This window comes from Gloeophyllum trabeum (genome assembly GCF_000344685.1).
Source record: "Gloeophyllum trabeum ATCC 11539 unplaced genomic scaffold GLOTRscaffold_00008, whole genome shotgun sequence".
Taxonomy (NCBI): Eukaryota; Fungi; Basidiomycota; class Agaricomycetes; order Gloeophyllales; family Gloeophyllaceae; genus Gloeophyllum; species Gloeophyllum trabeum.
This window is the reverse complement of record NW_006920417.1, coordinates 1,419,551-1,433,850: the sequence shown is the minus strand read 5'-3', so window position 1 is coordinate 1,433,850 and position 14,300 is coordinate 1,419,551. Positions and strand designations below refer to the sequence as shown.

At 51.8% G+C, this 14,300-nt stretch overlaps 6 protein-coding genes across 6 annotated transcripts; 3 read left to right on the top strand and 3 right to left on the bottom strand.

The window, feature by feature from the left end:
- The first annotated feature begins 74 nt into the window (after positions 1 to 74).
- Positions 75 to 2,968, top strand: GLOTRDRAFT_139324 (uncharacterized protein). Its single transcript, XM_007868895.1, has 10 exons — positions 75 to 192; positions 250 to 513; positions 565 to 735; positions 793 to 858; positions 909 to 1,442; positions 1,506 to 1,675; positions 1,728 to 2,187; positions 2,237 to 2,386; positions 2,472 to 2,828; positions 2,896 to 2,968. Exons 2-9 carry the CDS (start codon positions 304 to 306, stop codon positions 2,583 to 2,585), a joined length of 1,875 nt encoding a protein of 624 aa, XP_007867086.1. The 5' UTR covers positions 75 to 192; positions 250 to 303; the 3' UTR covers positions 2,586 to 2,828; positions 2,896 to 2,968.
- A 467-nt stretch (positions 2,969 to 3,435) lies between these two features.
- Positions 3,436 to 6,276, bottom strand: GLOTRDRAFT_106454 (OPT oligopeptide transporter; the record flags this gene model as incomplete). Its single annotated transcript, XM_007868894.1, has 13 exons — positions 3,436 to 3,455; positions 3,511 to 3,631; positions 3,680 to 3,806; positions 3,857 to 3,927; positions 3,983 to 4,122; positions 4,180 to 4,299; positions 4,356 to 4,832; positions 4,892 to 5,136; positions 5,192 to 5,259; positions 5,311 to 5,337; positions 5,390 to 5,512; positions 5,566 to 5,916; positions 5,953 to 6,276. The coding sequence occupies 13 exons, from the start codon at positions 6,274 to 6,276 to the stop codon at positions 3,436 to 3,438; spliced, it is 2,214 nt and encodes a 737-aa protein (XP_007867085.1).
- Positions 6,277 to 7,600: 1,324 nt separating this feature from the next.
- GLOTRDRAFT_77625 (DUF814-domain-containing protein) lies at positions 7,601 to 8,743 on the bottom strand (the record flags this gene model as incomplete). Its single annotated transcript, XM_007868893.1, has 8 exons — positions 7,601 to 7,846; positions 7,909 to 8,048; positions 8,100 to 8,109; positions 8,176 to 8,226; positions 8,279 to 8,331; positions 8,386 to 8,553; positions 8,624 to 8,671; positions 8,719 to 8,743. 8 exons carry the CDS (start codon positions 8,741 to 8,743, stop codon positions 7,700 to 7,702), a joined length of 642 nt encoding a protein of 213 aa, XP_007867084.1. The 3' UTR covers positions 7,601 to 7,699.
- A 240-nt stretch (positions 8,744 to 8,983) lies between these two features.
- GLOTRDRAFT_130201 (uncharacterized protein) lies at positions 8,984 to 10,492 on the top strand (the record flags this gene model as incomplete). Its single annotated transcript, XM_007868892.1, has 1 exon — positions 8,984 to 10,492. One exon carries the CDS (start codon positions 8,984 to 8,986, stop codon positions 10,490 to 10,492), a length of 1,509 nt encoding a protein of 502 aa, XP_007867083.1.
- Positions 10,493 to 11,750: 1,258 nt separating this feature from the next.
- On the top strand, positions 11,751 to 12,189 carry GLOTRDRAFT_130200 (uncharacterized protein; the record flags this gene model as incomplete). Its single annotated transcript, XM_007868891.1, has 2 exons — positions 11,751 to 11,827; positions 11,889 to 12,189. 2 exons carry the CDS (start codon positions 11,751 to 11,753, stop codon positions 12,187 to 12,189), a joined length of 378 nt encoding a protein of 125 aa, XP_007867082.1.
- Positions 12,190 to 12,641: 452 nt separating this feature from the next.
- GLOTRDRAFT_130199 (alpha/beta-hydrolase) lies at positions 12,642 to 13,952 on the bottom strand (the record flags this gene model as incomplete). Its single annotated transcript, XM_007868890.1, has 6 exons — positions 12,642 to 12,723; positions 12,778 to 12,923; positions 12,979 to 13,249; positions 13,301 to 13,504; positions 13,556 to 13,687; positions 13,747 to 13,952. 6 exons carry the CDS (start codon positions 13,950 to 13,952, stop codon positions 12,642 to 12,644), a joined length of 1,041 nt encoding a protein of 346 aa, XP_007867081.1.
- Positions 13,953 to 14,300: the final 348 nt, after the last annotated feature.

Here is a 14,300-nt window from a genome sequence, read left to right as displayed (position 1 = left end):
GGAATGGACATATGGGAGGTAACGTCACGAATATATGGAAGTGGGTGTAACTGTCACGCTCAGTCTTGTTCTCTCCGTCCGAGTCGCTGCCACTGTCGACGTCCTCTGCCGCTCCCTACTATTAACCGCTGCTTGTACGTCTGACGCGCATATACTGACTTATCTGCAAGAGCGTGGCCTTGTATTTTATTTGTATGCGTAACGTCAGTTGTTAGCCTAAGACACTGCTGACAAACGAAAGGGATTTAGCCGCCTACTGAACACTTCGTCGTTGCGCTCAGAAACGTCGAGCAGCTAGTCAAGATGCAGCCCGCACCAAATCGGCTAGGACTAGGCATGCGTCCTCCTTTGCCGTCGTACGGCCAGGGTCCCTCAATGCAGGCTCTTGCGCAGCAAAGCCAGATGGCACACCACCCTGCGTTTATCCCGCCGCAAGCCCACAAAAGTATCAATATGTTCATTGGATCGATATCTGCAGGGATTCAGGACTCATTCATGAACGCGCTGCTCTCTGTTAGTCTCCCTATCTTATCCGCAAGTGGCAGCATCTCATGTGTCTGGCAGGCGTGCGGGACAGTAAAGCAATTCAAACGGCTTATCACGCCTGCAGGTAAGCCCCAGGGCTTTGGTTTTGCAGAATTCGAGGATCCGGACAGTGCACTTCGTGCCATGACGCTGCTGAATGGGGTGGAGTTACCTGCATTGGAGGATGGTTCCATGAATAAGAAGCTCCTGGTACGTATCTCCTTGTGCTTCATGCTCTACTGGATATCACGAAAATCGTGTTTCTAGGTCAAGGCTGACGAGAAGACAAAAATATTCTTGGATGCATACCAGGCGCAGCGGATGAAGACCGATGTGTGTCCAATTACATCCATTATATGCACTATTATTGACATACCTTGCAGGAAGATGATGCTAAACTGGCCTCCGCCAAGGCTAGAGTGGATGCATTGGTGAATGACATCCATAAAGCTTCTCAAGAAGCCGTTCAGAATGGATTGATAGAAAGAGAGAAATATGTCATTCCTCCGCATCTACACGATCTTCAAGAGGCAGATCTGCCAGAAACCCAGCGCGGTCTAGTCATGAACGAGATTGCCCAGTTCCGGGAGAAAGCCGCCAAGCGAGAAAGGGAAAAAATGCGGGACGTACAGGCCAGTATGCCTGCCGTTCTAGGAGCGCCGAGCGGACCCAAGGTGCGGGAATGGGGGAAGCCGTCGCCGACTGCGGGGCACTCGCCTAGCCCAGGCCCCAAAGGTATGGGCCAAGGTCCACAAGGATATGGTAAAGCTCCTGGGTTTGTTAAGGGAAGGGAGGGTAGTGTTTCTTCGGTGGACGATGAACGGGCGGCTGCGGGCAAAGCTCAGAAGACAGACGAGGAATTGGAACAGGAGAGAAGAGAAGCTCGGAGGCGCGACGAGGAGAATTCGTACCGAGACGTGAGTATCCAGTTCTTATCGCACTTCCTGTGCCTTGCTCAAATACTGTCGTTTGCCCACCAGCGTGAGCGTCGTTATGAACCTCGTGAGCGAACGCGAATACAAGCCCTTGAACGCGCAATCGCACGGGAGCGGGCAGTTAAGGAAGCTGAAGAACGCGATCGAATCGAAATGCGGTCCCGGCTTGACATCTGGGATGATGACGAAAGCGATGAACTGTTCTATACGGATCGGTATGTCCAATCTACTTATTGCGAACGGCTCCTTCAATTCATTCGTCGATAGTTCTCGGTGGCGTCACCTTCGAGCTCGGAGATTAGCCGCAGAAGAGGCCGCGGATGCCGAGTCGCGTGCCTACGAAGAACGTGAAGCAGAGAATCTACGCCGGGAGTCCGAGGCATTTTTGGCTCGTCAGATGGAGGAGATGCAGGCCTTGCAAGATGAGCAGCGCAAAGCAGGCATGCTCCTGGATGACGGTGCGCCTGTCAAATTGAATATGTCTCTCCAAGCGGCTGCCGCTCCCAAGGCGGAAGCCAGCGCAAAGGAGAAGCCCGCTGTTGTCTTCAGTAATGAAGAGGAAGAGGAGGAAAGTGTTCGTAAACGGAAGGTTCCGTTAGTCAAGCTGGACTTCAGCGCGCAGGAAGGTGAAAAAGCAAAGGAGAGACTGGAGAAGATTCGCGAGGCCGTTCCGAGGGATAAGGATACGCTCTTTAAGGCTAAAGTCAGATGGGATGGACTATCCGATGTACGTCGTAGACTTATCATGAAGTCCGCAAAGCTAACCCCTTCGTTAGACCATCATCGATCGGAAGTTCGAGCCACTAGTTAAACGGCAGATGGTCAAATTCTTAGGCGAACTTGAAGATGATGACCTTATTATGTTCTGTCTGGAACACTTGAAAGACCACAAGGGACCGAAACAACTGGTTGAGGGTCTTGAACCGGTGCGTCCATTCACCATGTTGTTTCTGCTAGCATTGCGACGTACTGTTATGGTGGCTCTGTTGCTCACCTTTGTGGACTCAACAGGTTCTCGAGGAAGAAGCATCGGAACTGGTCATCAGCATCTGGAGACAAGTCATATTCGAGAGTATGGCATATGGAGAAGGTCTACATACGGAAAGAATGATGGTTGACTCATAATTGCTTGCATACCGAGCGGGGCAGGTGCGTTGTACGGCAGTGTCGAGAATATGGAACGTTACGTTACAGCAGTCATTATTCGCACCCAAGTGAAGTGATGGTATGTCAAGCAGCGGCTGTTGGGTCTCATGGGACTCTGTAGTGAGTTTGCCTTTTGATCATACGGCAGAATGTAATGATATTGCTTTCCATCTCGTATGTATGATATCACTGGAAGGATGTTCTGCTTTGGCGTCTGCAGGTGTATGTCTTGTCACCGTTGAGTTTTCCAACTTTCACCGGTCTTATTGATCATCTCCTCTGTTGGAAGTCGTGGGTATAACTTGGAAGACGTGCATGATGTGGATAGCATGCTTGAACCATGGGGCAAATGCTAAGTTCCGACCGTCTATTTCTGCTCGGGTTCATTTGATGCGCCATAATCCCAGGTCAAGTATAAGACTGTCGCAACTCAACCAACACCTTGATCCCGATATCCGACCAAGCTATGAAACAGCACGTCTGAGTCTTGACGCCGTACAATTGCAGGCTTACTTTCTTGGGACATCTACGTCACGCAGGTGAGTGTATAGTGACTATGTGCTACACCTGAGGTCCATTTTCGCCTGCACTCTTGCATGCCGCCGGGTGGGCCGGAGCGGCAGGTCGATCGCCTCTTGCTCTGGACTGCCCTCGCGTCTTATCCGTTGGCCTCGTATTTTCGTCTGTGCGCATTCAACTTCGTACATAGGTAACGGGTCATGCCCTGCTATAGATCTAATCGTCTCTATATAATACACGTCGCGGATAACGACAGGTCCCGCAACGCAACGAAATGGGTCGGGTCAAGAAGTACGTGTCTGGGGCAGGTTCAACCGCAGTACACCCCCACTGCTCAACTCAATCAATACATGTGCCAGCCCGAAATTGAGAATATGCCACTTACTGGGACATCCTAGGGTAGTCCCGTATACGCTACCGGAGACACCAGCGATTTGAAGCACTGCGTTCACGATACCGCCCAGACCTTCTCCAGCTATGAAACCTGCTGCCAGCGGAAATAAGTACTAGATAATAACGGTGAGCAGTCGCCTCAATGCAGCAGAAGACACTACCATCGCGTGACTAGCTCCGTGCGTTTTCTTCCATACCGCGGCGATGACTGCACCCATGAACATAGCAATAGGGTATGTGCATGAATTGAGGATGAAGGCGATGCCCAACGCGTTAAAGTTGGGGACCCTGCACGTAGTCAGTGAATGCAGGCGGATCACATGGCCAGCGTTGCTTACCAGTGGTGCTTGTCCGGGGGAACCCAGCGGTACTTGACAATTGTGGTGAGAACTGCAGCTGCACCCAAGCCCTAAGTAGGCTGTCTTGAGTCTTCCCTCAGCTATAACGACAATCTAGAAGCTCACGATGGCAGCGTAACCACTCGAAGGAGGGATAGGCAACGTGGGTGAGGATACTGCGACGGCCACAGCTCTCCAAGATGCCACGTCCGGTGCTGGGAATGAGCAAGTGGTGGAGGCGTTCAGGTCGATGATACAGGGATACGCTTCCCGACGAAAGTCAATGAACGCCGTATGGCATCAGACCAGACAATTGGTCTTACCCGTGGAGAACAACACGAACATCCCTGCACTCATGAAGATAGATACCAGCGCGCCAACGGCTTGTGCATACAACTGAACTCGAGGAGAAGCTCCCAGCAAGTGAGTCGTCTTCAGATCTCCTGCATTCCACCTTATCGTCAGATGCATACTGCCTAGATAAACAGAGGATTCATACCTAGCATGTCAGCGCACTGTTCTGATGCGGCCAGTGCCAACATTCCGGACAAGGAGTTACCCCGTTGGTTGTCCTTGACACTCTCGTGCCTACCCCTAGAAACACCTCCGAAAACAAGCTGGGACGCATTCCCGATGCTCGTTACTGGTATGACTGAGACCCGACCGCAACACTCTGCCCCAATCAATGAAAACAAGAAAGCGAAGACGATGGCAAGTAGAGTGACACCTGCGTTCTGGTTAAATTGGACTCCCATAACGACGACTGATACAATGGTACTGATGACCACGCCGCCTGTCCAGAGCCACAATGGCACTTGTTCATGAGGAGGGGCGGGATCTTCGATCACATAATCCTCTGCAATTTTGGTGTCCTCGGTCTTTCTCAATCTCGCAATATGGGGAACTATCATTTGCTTCACTGTTGTGATGATGCTCTTGAAGTTGCACCCCACCTCTGCAAAGGATGCGCATAGTACTGTCGCAGGCGTGTCAATTCTTCCGGCGCGATCACGCAAGGTCAAAAGTTCCACGTACGCATGAGGGTTCCCGGCCAGATCAACCAATACCTTGGCGAAGGTGCGTGCACCGGGTCGGAGAGAGTCATACCCATCATATTGATGTAACCTGGGTATTCTGGGCTGAATAGCGTACCAATCGCTTCGCCAGTGCTGACCAGGACCGGCGCGATGATGCCCCAAGCGAGGACACTTCCACCCAAGAATGACGTCGCAGAGTTCAAACCAACCAGTAGACCACAACCTATAAACGCAGGCGTCCATCTGTCAAACGTTTAATGATGAAGTTCCTAGATGACTTTACAACGACCACGCTTACTCGATGACCCAATAGAAGTTTTCCGCTCGGATAATCCACTTCCATCCTGCTCTATAGAACCAGTAGCCCTGGTGTGCATATTCAACAGGACAGCGCCCTCGAAATCGAAGACGACATACCCAATGCCAATCCCACATAATACCAGGCTAGTGGCGAGAGTGTTAGCGAAGAGGAATGTTTTTCAAACGTGTTACTTACTGCGTACTCGCTGGTCACTCTCCAAGTGATGGCAAAACAGAACGCGATGAGCAAGCACATAGTTTTCTTGCGGGCGTTGCCCTCAGCATTCTTCCCCACGTGAAGCGACCGTATGGTATATGCCTGTGAGTTACTCTTCAGGGCCATAGACTACTGAGAATAAAGCAGGATCATACCGCTGCCACCGAGCTGGGGAAGACCAGTTTTAGCTTCAAGATGTAGAACTTCCTTAACGGAATCGTGAAGAATATCCCGAAATATGCGCAAGCAATCGTGAACGTAAACAAACGACCTATATCCGCCTTCGGGCTTTCACCCATGAGGCCCAGCTGGTACATCGCTGGAAAACCGGAGGCAAAAAGAAGTCCCAGCGATCCGGCAGCGGTGGCTGTCGACATCACGCATACGTTCTCCTTGGGGCCAAAGTAGCCGCCTCCGAATTTCTCGGGCAAGACCTTGGACAGAGGCTTGATTATCGCGAACCCAAATATCGAGCCGAAGAGGCCGGCCCCAAAGGTCCACCCCGTCTTCAGTCCCAGGTAGATGTTCGACGCTGCGATGACTCCGCCCAGTATCGAGCCAACAAAAACGGCGCGGAAGGTGAACTGCTGAGGCTCTGGGATGGCGTTTGGGTCTTCCGGGAAGGGATCGAGCACGCCGAAAGTCTGCTCCTGTCCATCGTTCTCGCCGCTATCACTGTAAATCGACTTTCCCTCGAGCGAATCGACGGCATGGACGGCGACACCGCCCTGTTGCCCTTTCTCAACGCTACCGTACCCTGCTTCTTTCTCCTCCAAGGAGTCTTCGCGAATGCCGGCTTGACTGTCGACTATCTGGGGATTGGATACGTTGATATGGCTGCCGTAGAATACTGCCGTGTTCGCCATGGCACCGATTCCGCGCCGTCCCCTGGAGGAGAGGAATCTCGACGACAGTGGGCGAGCGAAGAGCGTTCGCTACAGTTATACAGATAAGCTGTACTTTTTATTACGAGCATTAGCATCCTAATCTCTCATCAGGTAGATCTTCGGAAGAATGGGATTAGTGTGGTGTATACTCCATATGCACGACGTGCACGTCTTATCATGGTTAAGGAGTGTTACGGATGACTGCTAGGAATGCCGGTCCAGTGACGGAAAGGGTCGATAACATGCCGCACGAAAGGAAGATAAGACCTGGGCACGGAACCGCGTCCAGGTCCGCGCACGCCCAATAGCATCCGAACGGGACCTACGCAAGGCATCGTGGTAAGAATAATGCGCTTGAAGTTCCCTTGTAGATCTTCTGGAATGTTGTCTAGTAATCGCCGCGACATTCTTGTTCCCTGGAGTACATGTTAGGTACACTGCGTCACCAAATAGTCTAGTCGAAGATAAGAAGCGGCTTGACCTGCACGCGACCTAGGCTAGCCTGTACTGTTCATACTGCCAATTCCCTCCACTTCCTAGGCGGCGCTGAGGCGTTGAAGGCTCGGGCTTGGTCAAGTTTGCATGATCGGACAGGAGTGAAAATCGGTCTTACCTGCCTGATGATCCTTCCAGCCTTGCCTGACGAAGGAGAGTCCGTCAACGAGAGACGACACCGCAGAGCGGCGGATAATCATGGGAGATCTGGGAGAGATGCTCGCCGGCGGTAATGCGCGAGAAGTCTGGATCGCGTAATTCCAGGTACAATTGGACCACGCTTCTATCGGAGTGAGACAGGTAAACTGGTCTAACTCGAGCAGGCAGACTACGGAGTACTAGTAGTGCAGAGTAGATAAGGGTGATTCTGCGTCGACATAGGGTGTACGCTGGTGCGCAACTGGTCCACTTACGCGGACCCGAAGGGCAGAAGACAGCTACTACTTACTGTACTGTAATTTGGCAACAGGCACGATCGTGCTCCTCCCGGCACGCTATCTACCAATCATATAACGTCCCGAAGCGAAACCCTAAATTGTGGTTCTAATCACATCTGCCAGTTTCTGGGTAGCTTGATACGACGCCTCCTAAATAAGGTTTAGTAAACCAGTAACTGTGTTAAGTGGTCGCTTTTGTTGAGCGGTGCCTACAGTAGAAGCAAAAAAATTTGATCGCTAGCTTCAAGATTCTCTTTGCTGTGTCTGCCTTATGCTGGTGTGTTCTGCGATGGACTACTCGCTAATCAATCATGTTAACATGAAGATGTCGATTCAACTAGCCCCTTTACGCTATCTGGGCTTTTCGGCCTGCCTGAACTCAATGCCTCTCGAGTCATACCAGCGCAATGGTATCTGTTCGCGATTTGTACAAATTAGTCCAATTGCAAGAGACGCCACCGTCGATATAGCTACATAAAATCTTCTTCCGCCTCTCTGACACTCTTCTTCGGTGCACTATTGAATTCCTCTTCATCCTCACCAGTGAAAAGGGAGTCGTACGAGCGCGCGGCTTTTTCCGCTTCCCTGGCTCGCGCAAGCTCCGCATCCGCCTTTTTCTGCGGGGTTGATATTTTAGTTTGGAATTCCCCACCATCATTAACAATGTGATCAAGTTTACCTTCGCGGCAGCAGCCGCCCTACGAATAGCGTTCTCCTTTTTGATACGCTCGATACGCTCTTGCTCGTGGTCGACCTGCTTCTCGACCTTCGTCTTGTTTAGTCGGTTGACGATAGCGTTATCACGTTTCACCACGTAAACTGTAGAAATCGTCAGGCAGCAAATACAGGAGACCGGGCGAAAAGTGTTGCCTCTCTTCACCTATAAGTACAGATATGAGAACCTCGATCACGGTATACGGATATTCGAATGTGAGACTGGGCATACCCGCTTGTCATTATGGAAGGATACTTGTCCTACAGCCATATCACCAGTTTTCTACGAAAGGTCTAGGATGAGCTAGCGTAGCAAGTTAACTAATATGAACTACCTTCAGGTTATCTGCAGGTGTGTATATGATCGTCAGGTTGTCCTTTTTGTTCCCTGATCATCGTGAGATCCAACGTCGCCTGATACGGGATACGGATCGGGCCATACCCTCTATCGAGTTCGCCTTGACAAGTTGCGCGCAGTCCACGAGCAAGGGTTCCGGGATCTTTTCCCACTGCATTCCACCGGGCATGCGAAGGTATACGTGTGCCGAGGACAATTTATCTACGTGAAACCAAACATCTTGTGGCCACGCATACTTGATAAGTTCCTCATCTACGTATTAGAAATAGAAGCATCAAGGCCGGGGGGCGATCTTCGAAAGTCAAAGCACGAACGTACGTACTTTCCACCTTGTCTCTACCCATGTAGAGCGTAGCAGGCGGCTCAACAGCTGAAAGCTCATTAAAAGTTTGTTTTCATCACAACGTTGATCTATACCTGTGGAAGTGAAAAACAGGACCATTCTATTGCACGATATACGCAAATGAAAGCGAATTCGTAAATGGCAGTGGCAGTTGGGTTGCGTTTCCCATTGTATATAAAGCTCTGCTCCTTACGTAATTAAGGGGTACAACGGATCCCGGCGGCAGGTGCCACAGCCACCCGGAATTGCTCTTGCCTCCGTCCACGACGTGCGTCCTTTCGGGGCATTCGCTAGGGATCGTCTGACACTCGATGACCTAGATTCAAACTTGTTTGGAAAATGCCGGCGGTTGAGGAGGTCCCAATCGAGCTCTGGACGCAAATCGTCGGTCTACTCACGAGGCGGAGCGATTTAGCCCATGTTTCGGCTACATGTAGGACGCTGTACGCAATCGCAGCGCCGTACCTTCATCAAGCATTTCCCATTCGGACCTGGTCTGTCAACCAATTTCTTAGGCTCATTAATCGTCCTGCACCGTTTGTACCGGAATTCCTAGCTATCGGAGTTTCCGACCACAGTGAAGAGCATGATTTCTGGGACTCACCCAGGTGGCCGACGGAAGGCGCGCGCACTATTCCGCGCCGCCAGTACGTCTCGCATGACACGTACCAGCGGATCGTGAACGCCACCTTCGGGTTCACGTCCGTGCGTGAACTCGTCATTTTCAACGTACACGTCCCGCGGAGATTCTACGACTTGATCTATGACCTCCCCAACCTCGAGTCTTTGCATGTGGAAGCATGCACTTCGGCTGGCTTGGGAGACGTCTTCCAGCACAGGGACTTGGGCATCACAGAATTGACTCTCCGCGTGTGCGACACGGTGACGGCCGGAATACTGTGTCGCTTGGCGACAGCGTCTAACTTACAGACTCTACGTATTGACGAGACCGCCAACGTGTTCCAGGAATGCTCTACCGATCTATCTCAGAACATCCGCTTCATCTACGTGTCGAACTTCCGGACATTCACGGACCCTCTGCCACCCGAAGCGTACAACCGCTTTAAAACATCTCTGACTGAATTTCTGTCCTCGTATCCGCACCAGGTGGAATGGCTGAGCACGTCGCTCCCTGTACAGTCTACTCTGGTGCCGAACGCACTACCGCTCTTACGTCATTTCCGCGGAAACACGACTGCTGTTGGCACGGTAGCCAAATGTGGCCAGCTGCGGAGTCTTATTATAGAGGCGGGCGAGACCTTCCACTTGACCTCCAGCGGTGTTCTAGATAGGATTGCAGAGCACCAACCAGAGCTCAAGTCTCTCACTCTGCGGCTCTCGGAATGGGACCTCGAAGTCATCCACGCCGTCGCGCACCTCTTCCCGAACCTCGAGAGGCTGAAAGTAACCTTTGTCCGCGGCTCGCTGTCTGATGTAAGTCCCGTCTTGCCCATGTCTGCAAAGCTGAACGTCATCCAGGACGAGCTCGTGGGCCTGGTCCCGCGGCACCTGCACCGCCTGCGGAACCTACGCCGGCTTGAGATTTTCATGGTGCGCTTCTCGTGGCGCAACAAGTCCGTGACGATGCGGCAGCAGTTCCCAAGCCCGTCGTTCGAGGACTATGTCGACGACGCCGAGTTCGAGATGTGGGAGGAGAACGGGCTCGGCCAGGCGGTCACGCTGCCAGACGAGGAGTATAAGGAGTTCTTGATCACGTGGAAGTATGCCTGCCCGGATCTGCGTGAGGTGCAGCTGGCGCCGGGGTACGTGTGGAGGCGCTATGGTCCCAAGGATCCGTGGTGCAAGCGCAGCTGTAGGTGGAACAATGGGTATAGGGAGGTGTGGTGAGGTTGATGGAGGTATCAGGATTAGGGAAAAGTCACCTAAAAGAACTCGTTCACTTAAAGTGCGGGTGTCGTAGCATGTACATGTACTAGTATTGATAACGCAGTCGATGTTCTGAAACGCTCCCCTGCGCAGGTACTTAGATAAGACTAGGATACCCAAGATCTATCCGCAGTTATTTTGTCAAGTTGAACATGACGCGCATGCGCAGCTATTGTGCACTGTTCGACCGCCCTTATCGGAGCTTAGTATATTCTGTCGAGTTATGAGCAAGTGCGGCGCAGCTATGCATCGCGCAGCTCGGAGAGGTCAGGTAGCTAGGTTTTCGAGGATATCCAAGTCCGAGAGTCGAAACTGCATACCTTGTGTAATTCAGACTGCGGAGCTCCTTATCGACTCCGTTCAAGCTTTCATCACCTTCAAGTCTGCTTTGTATGGTAGGAATCTGGACGGTTTTCGGGCTGAGACGCAGAATGTATATCCGAAGTAGCTGATTCGACACCTTCGGGTGTCGAATTGAATGTTGAACTCAGAACAAGTCCCCGACCTGCCCATTATGCATCGTCGGTCTACAGTAACTTGCGCTTGCGTTATTGCCACGTCGCGTCGCACAAGTACAACCAGCGATGACCTGAACCAACGTTCACGACCCTACAATTCTAGAAGCCATGTACTGAAGGTAGGTGTACTAGCATTGATTATCTGATGTGCTAATCATATTCATGCACAGTCACTTCGCTAGTCTGCTTCTGGGCAAGATGCGCATGGACAAACCCACCAGGAGCAGGAAGGGAATATACCATTAACATTGTCCGATTCCCCGGGACCGCTGTGAGAGAGAGGTAGCCTCCTTACCTGAATGCAGCCACATGCGCCATCGCTCGAGTCAGATGGAGTCGCCACGGAATCAGTCATCCCGCTCCGGCGGTGGTTACGGTCACTCTGATTATTCAATTTCGGTGTGCCATGGGCCTGAAACTCTTACCATAAGGAAGACCGAACGCAGCAGCTCGGAGCTAATCTTGTACATTGACAATGTTGACATGCAGCTGGCTCTCAGGAACCGGTACGCTGCGCCTGAACTCGCAGCACAGGACTCGAAAAGCACTGTTATATCAGCAGGCCATGATGATTCGGAAGTCTCAGTCTGCGAATATAAAGTCATTCACTGCTTTCAGCATCAAGTCCAAGCTTCTTCAGAGACGGAGGTCGTCTCTGCGGATTTTTCTTACTTGACTCCGCACCCGCAATTTGCCACCACATGGGGAATAAGCAATCGTCCGCGCCCAATCCCTCCCGCCGTCGGCGGACCAACCCGCCGGAACCAGCTCAACCCAGGTACTTGGTGTGCGTAATAATGTTCTCCTAGATGCAGTGCTCAAAGTACTGGACCGTATAGCGCCTCTCAGAATACTCCCCAAGCTCCCAATGCCGAAGGAAATATGAACAGCGGTGATGCTGCTTCGTTCGTGTCCACGACCACTACCCTCGTACCCTCGACAAGTATCACAGCACAGTCGCACGCGGTAGGCGCAGGAGTCATGGGGCAGCCGTCCCCTTCGTCACCCTCTGCCTCACGAGACTACGAGTCTTCCTTCGCCGCCTTGTCCTCCTCCTTTGGATTTGGGGCGGCGGCGCCGGTTGTGCCACGGAAAGCTCCCAAATCTGACGGTGAGCAGTCGATGAAATCCAAGACTTAGGATCCGCTATGAGGGATGCCGGCTAGTTGTGGTATATAATCTACCCTCCGAATTCCATTACTCTTTCACTGACTAGCGACCTAGCAGAGATCGTCTAGTATTAGACAACTACAAGTGAGCGGCACTCCTTCCTTTGCCCAGGGGATACGATAAACATGTATATATCCTGTCCTGAAACGAGAATGGTGGGCACGCGTAAGTCGGAGCTTGGTTGATGCTGCAATATGCTGGGATCGCTACTTTGGTTAGCGTGTCACTGGCTTTCACGAACCAGTGCTCGGGACTAAGGTCAGGTAGTCAGGCCAACCAAGAGCACCAGTTAGTTGTTCCGACGTCGGTCACAAGAAGGATTCAATCAGATACCAATATGCCCAGTACGACAATATAGCCCCCCCACAAATACCCATACTAGACGTAGAAGATAATAGATAAAGCGCCGCAAAAAGAATTAATCAACCGCTCAGGACCTTGCGCACAAAGCCCAGCATTTCCTGATATACCTGCGGGGCGGAATAATGCGCATTCACGGCGTGCCTGTGGATAAAGAGTAAGCCACGAGGTGCGTATAGCTGAGGATAGCCGACTCACCCAGTGTTCTCCGGGATGTAGACAGAGAAGTCGCTGACGGCCGGGTATAGCTCCTGGACGTATTCGGGAATGCTCTTCCGGGTGCTGTTGGCCGGGACAGCATAACAATCCAAAAAGCAGAAAGGCCAGTCTTCGGCACCAGTGACCTATGATCAAGCATCATCAGTACCTGATACGGATGTTAGGCCAACTAACTCGTACCACATGAACAGGGCCAGTGAACTGCGTCGCATTCTGCATCAAGACGCCTTGCGTGAACAGCACACCTTGCGTCACGGGCTGCTCGGTTTCTCTGTTGCGCTGGAATGCTGCGTCGGAATAGAAGGGGAAGTACCAGAAGTTCAGTTGCTGAGTCTGCGGCGCCAACGTGACGAAGTAGGTGCTCGCAAGGTCGGCGTCCTTAAAACGCTCGGGGAACACCTGCGAGGCGGTCGAGTAAGCACCCGACGTCAGCAGCTGCTTCCCTCCAGTCCTGAGCGGAGTGAAACGTCAGCATCCAAGGCAATTGACCAAGCAGCATCACACGTACGCGTTCATGGAGAATCCTTGAAGGAGTATGCCATCTAGCAAATGAGGCACGGTGGCTGACAAGGCTTGTACCTGCTCCGAGCCATAGCTGTGACCGACACCCACGACCTTAGAGAATTTTTGGCCGCCGATTTGGCCGTCCTTCAGCATACTCAGAAGCTTAGTGGCGATTGCGAGGTCAGTCGGTGCCTGTACCTCACTGAAGTCGACATCAGTCTTATATCTATTATATCGAACTGCGTGCCCTTACTTGTAAGTATCCGACGGATGTTCAGAAAGGCCGGTGCCCAAACGGTCGTAGCGGAAGGTGGTATAACCTGCGTCAGCTGCTGCGCTGACATAGCTGTACTCGTCCTTGCCTGGTACAGCAAAGTCCCAGTAGCTTGATTGGCCGTGGACAGTAAGAATCGGTCGGATGGTCTAGAAAAGGCTGCGACAGACCTCGAATCGAAGCCAACACCATGGATAAGGTATTGCACGTGTTCGACGTCCTTCAGTTGGACGTCTTTTGGAGTGCACAGCGTGCCAGAGATGGAGTAGGACCGTGAGAGCTGCTGCTTGTCGGCATGCTCATACTCCCGACTGAAGTTCACGGGCAAAGGTGAGAAGACTTGGAGTAACTTCGTAAAATATGTCTGAACACGCATGTCAGTATGGTGTAGCTGGCTATACCATATAGACGTACCTCGTTGGCATTACTGTCCACATTCTGAAATACGACGTTGCTACCAGGCTCCTAGAACCATCCGTCTCCGCGTCCTCGATCCTCTCTGCTGAGGCGTATGTGAAGATGTTATGTAATAGGGCTTATATAATGCAACTTATTTATAGATGTATTTCCTAATTAAGACGACTAGTGAGGATGAGGATCCGGACGCTCTGAGACGGCTGGCCCAACTCGTCGTCCGAGGTTTTACCGGAATTATGTAAGGCAGCTAAGCGACTAACGACGCGTCGGTTTACTGCCGGTTTATCGACGTTCGTCGACTGCCCAA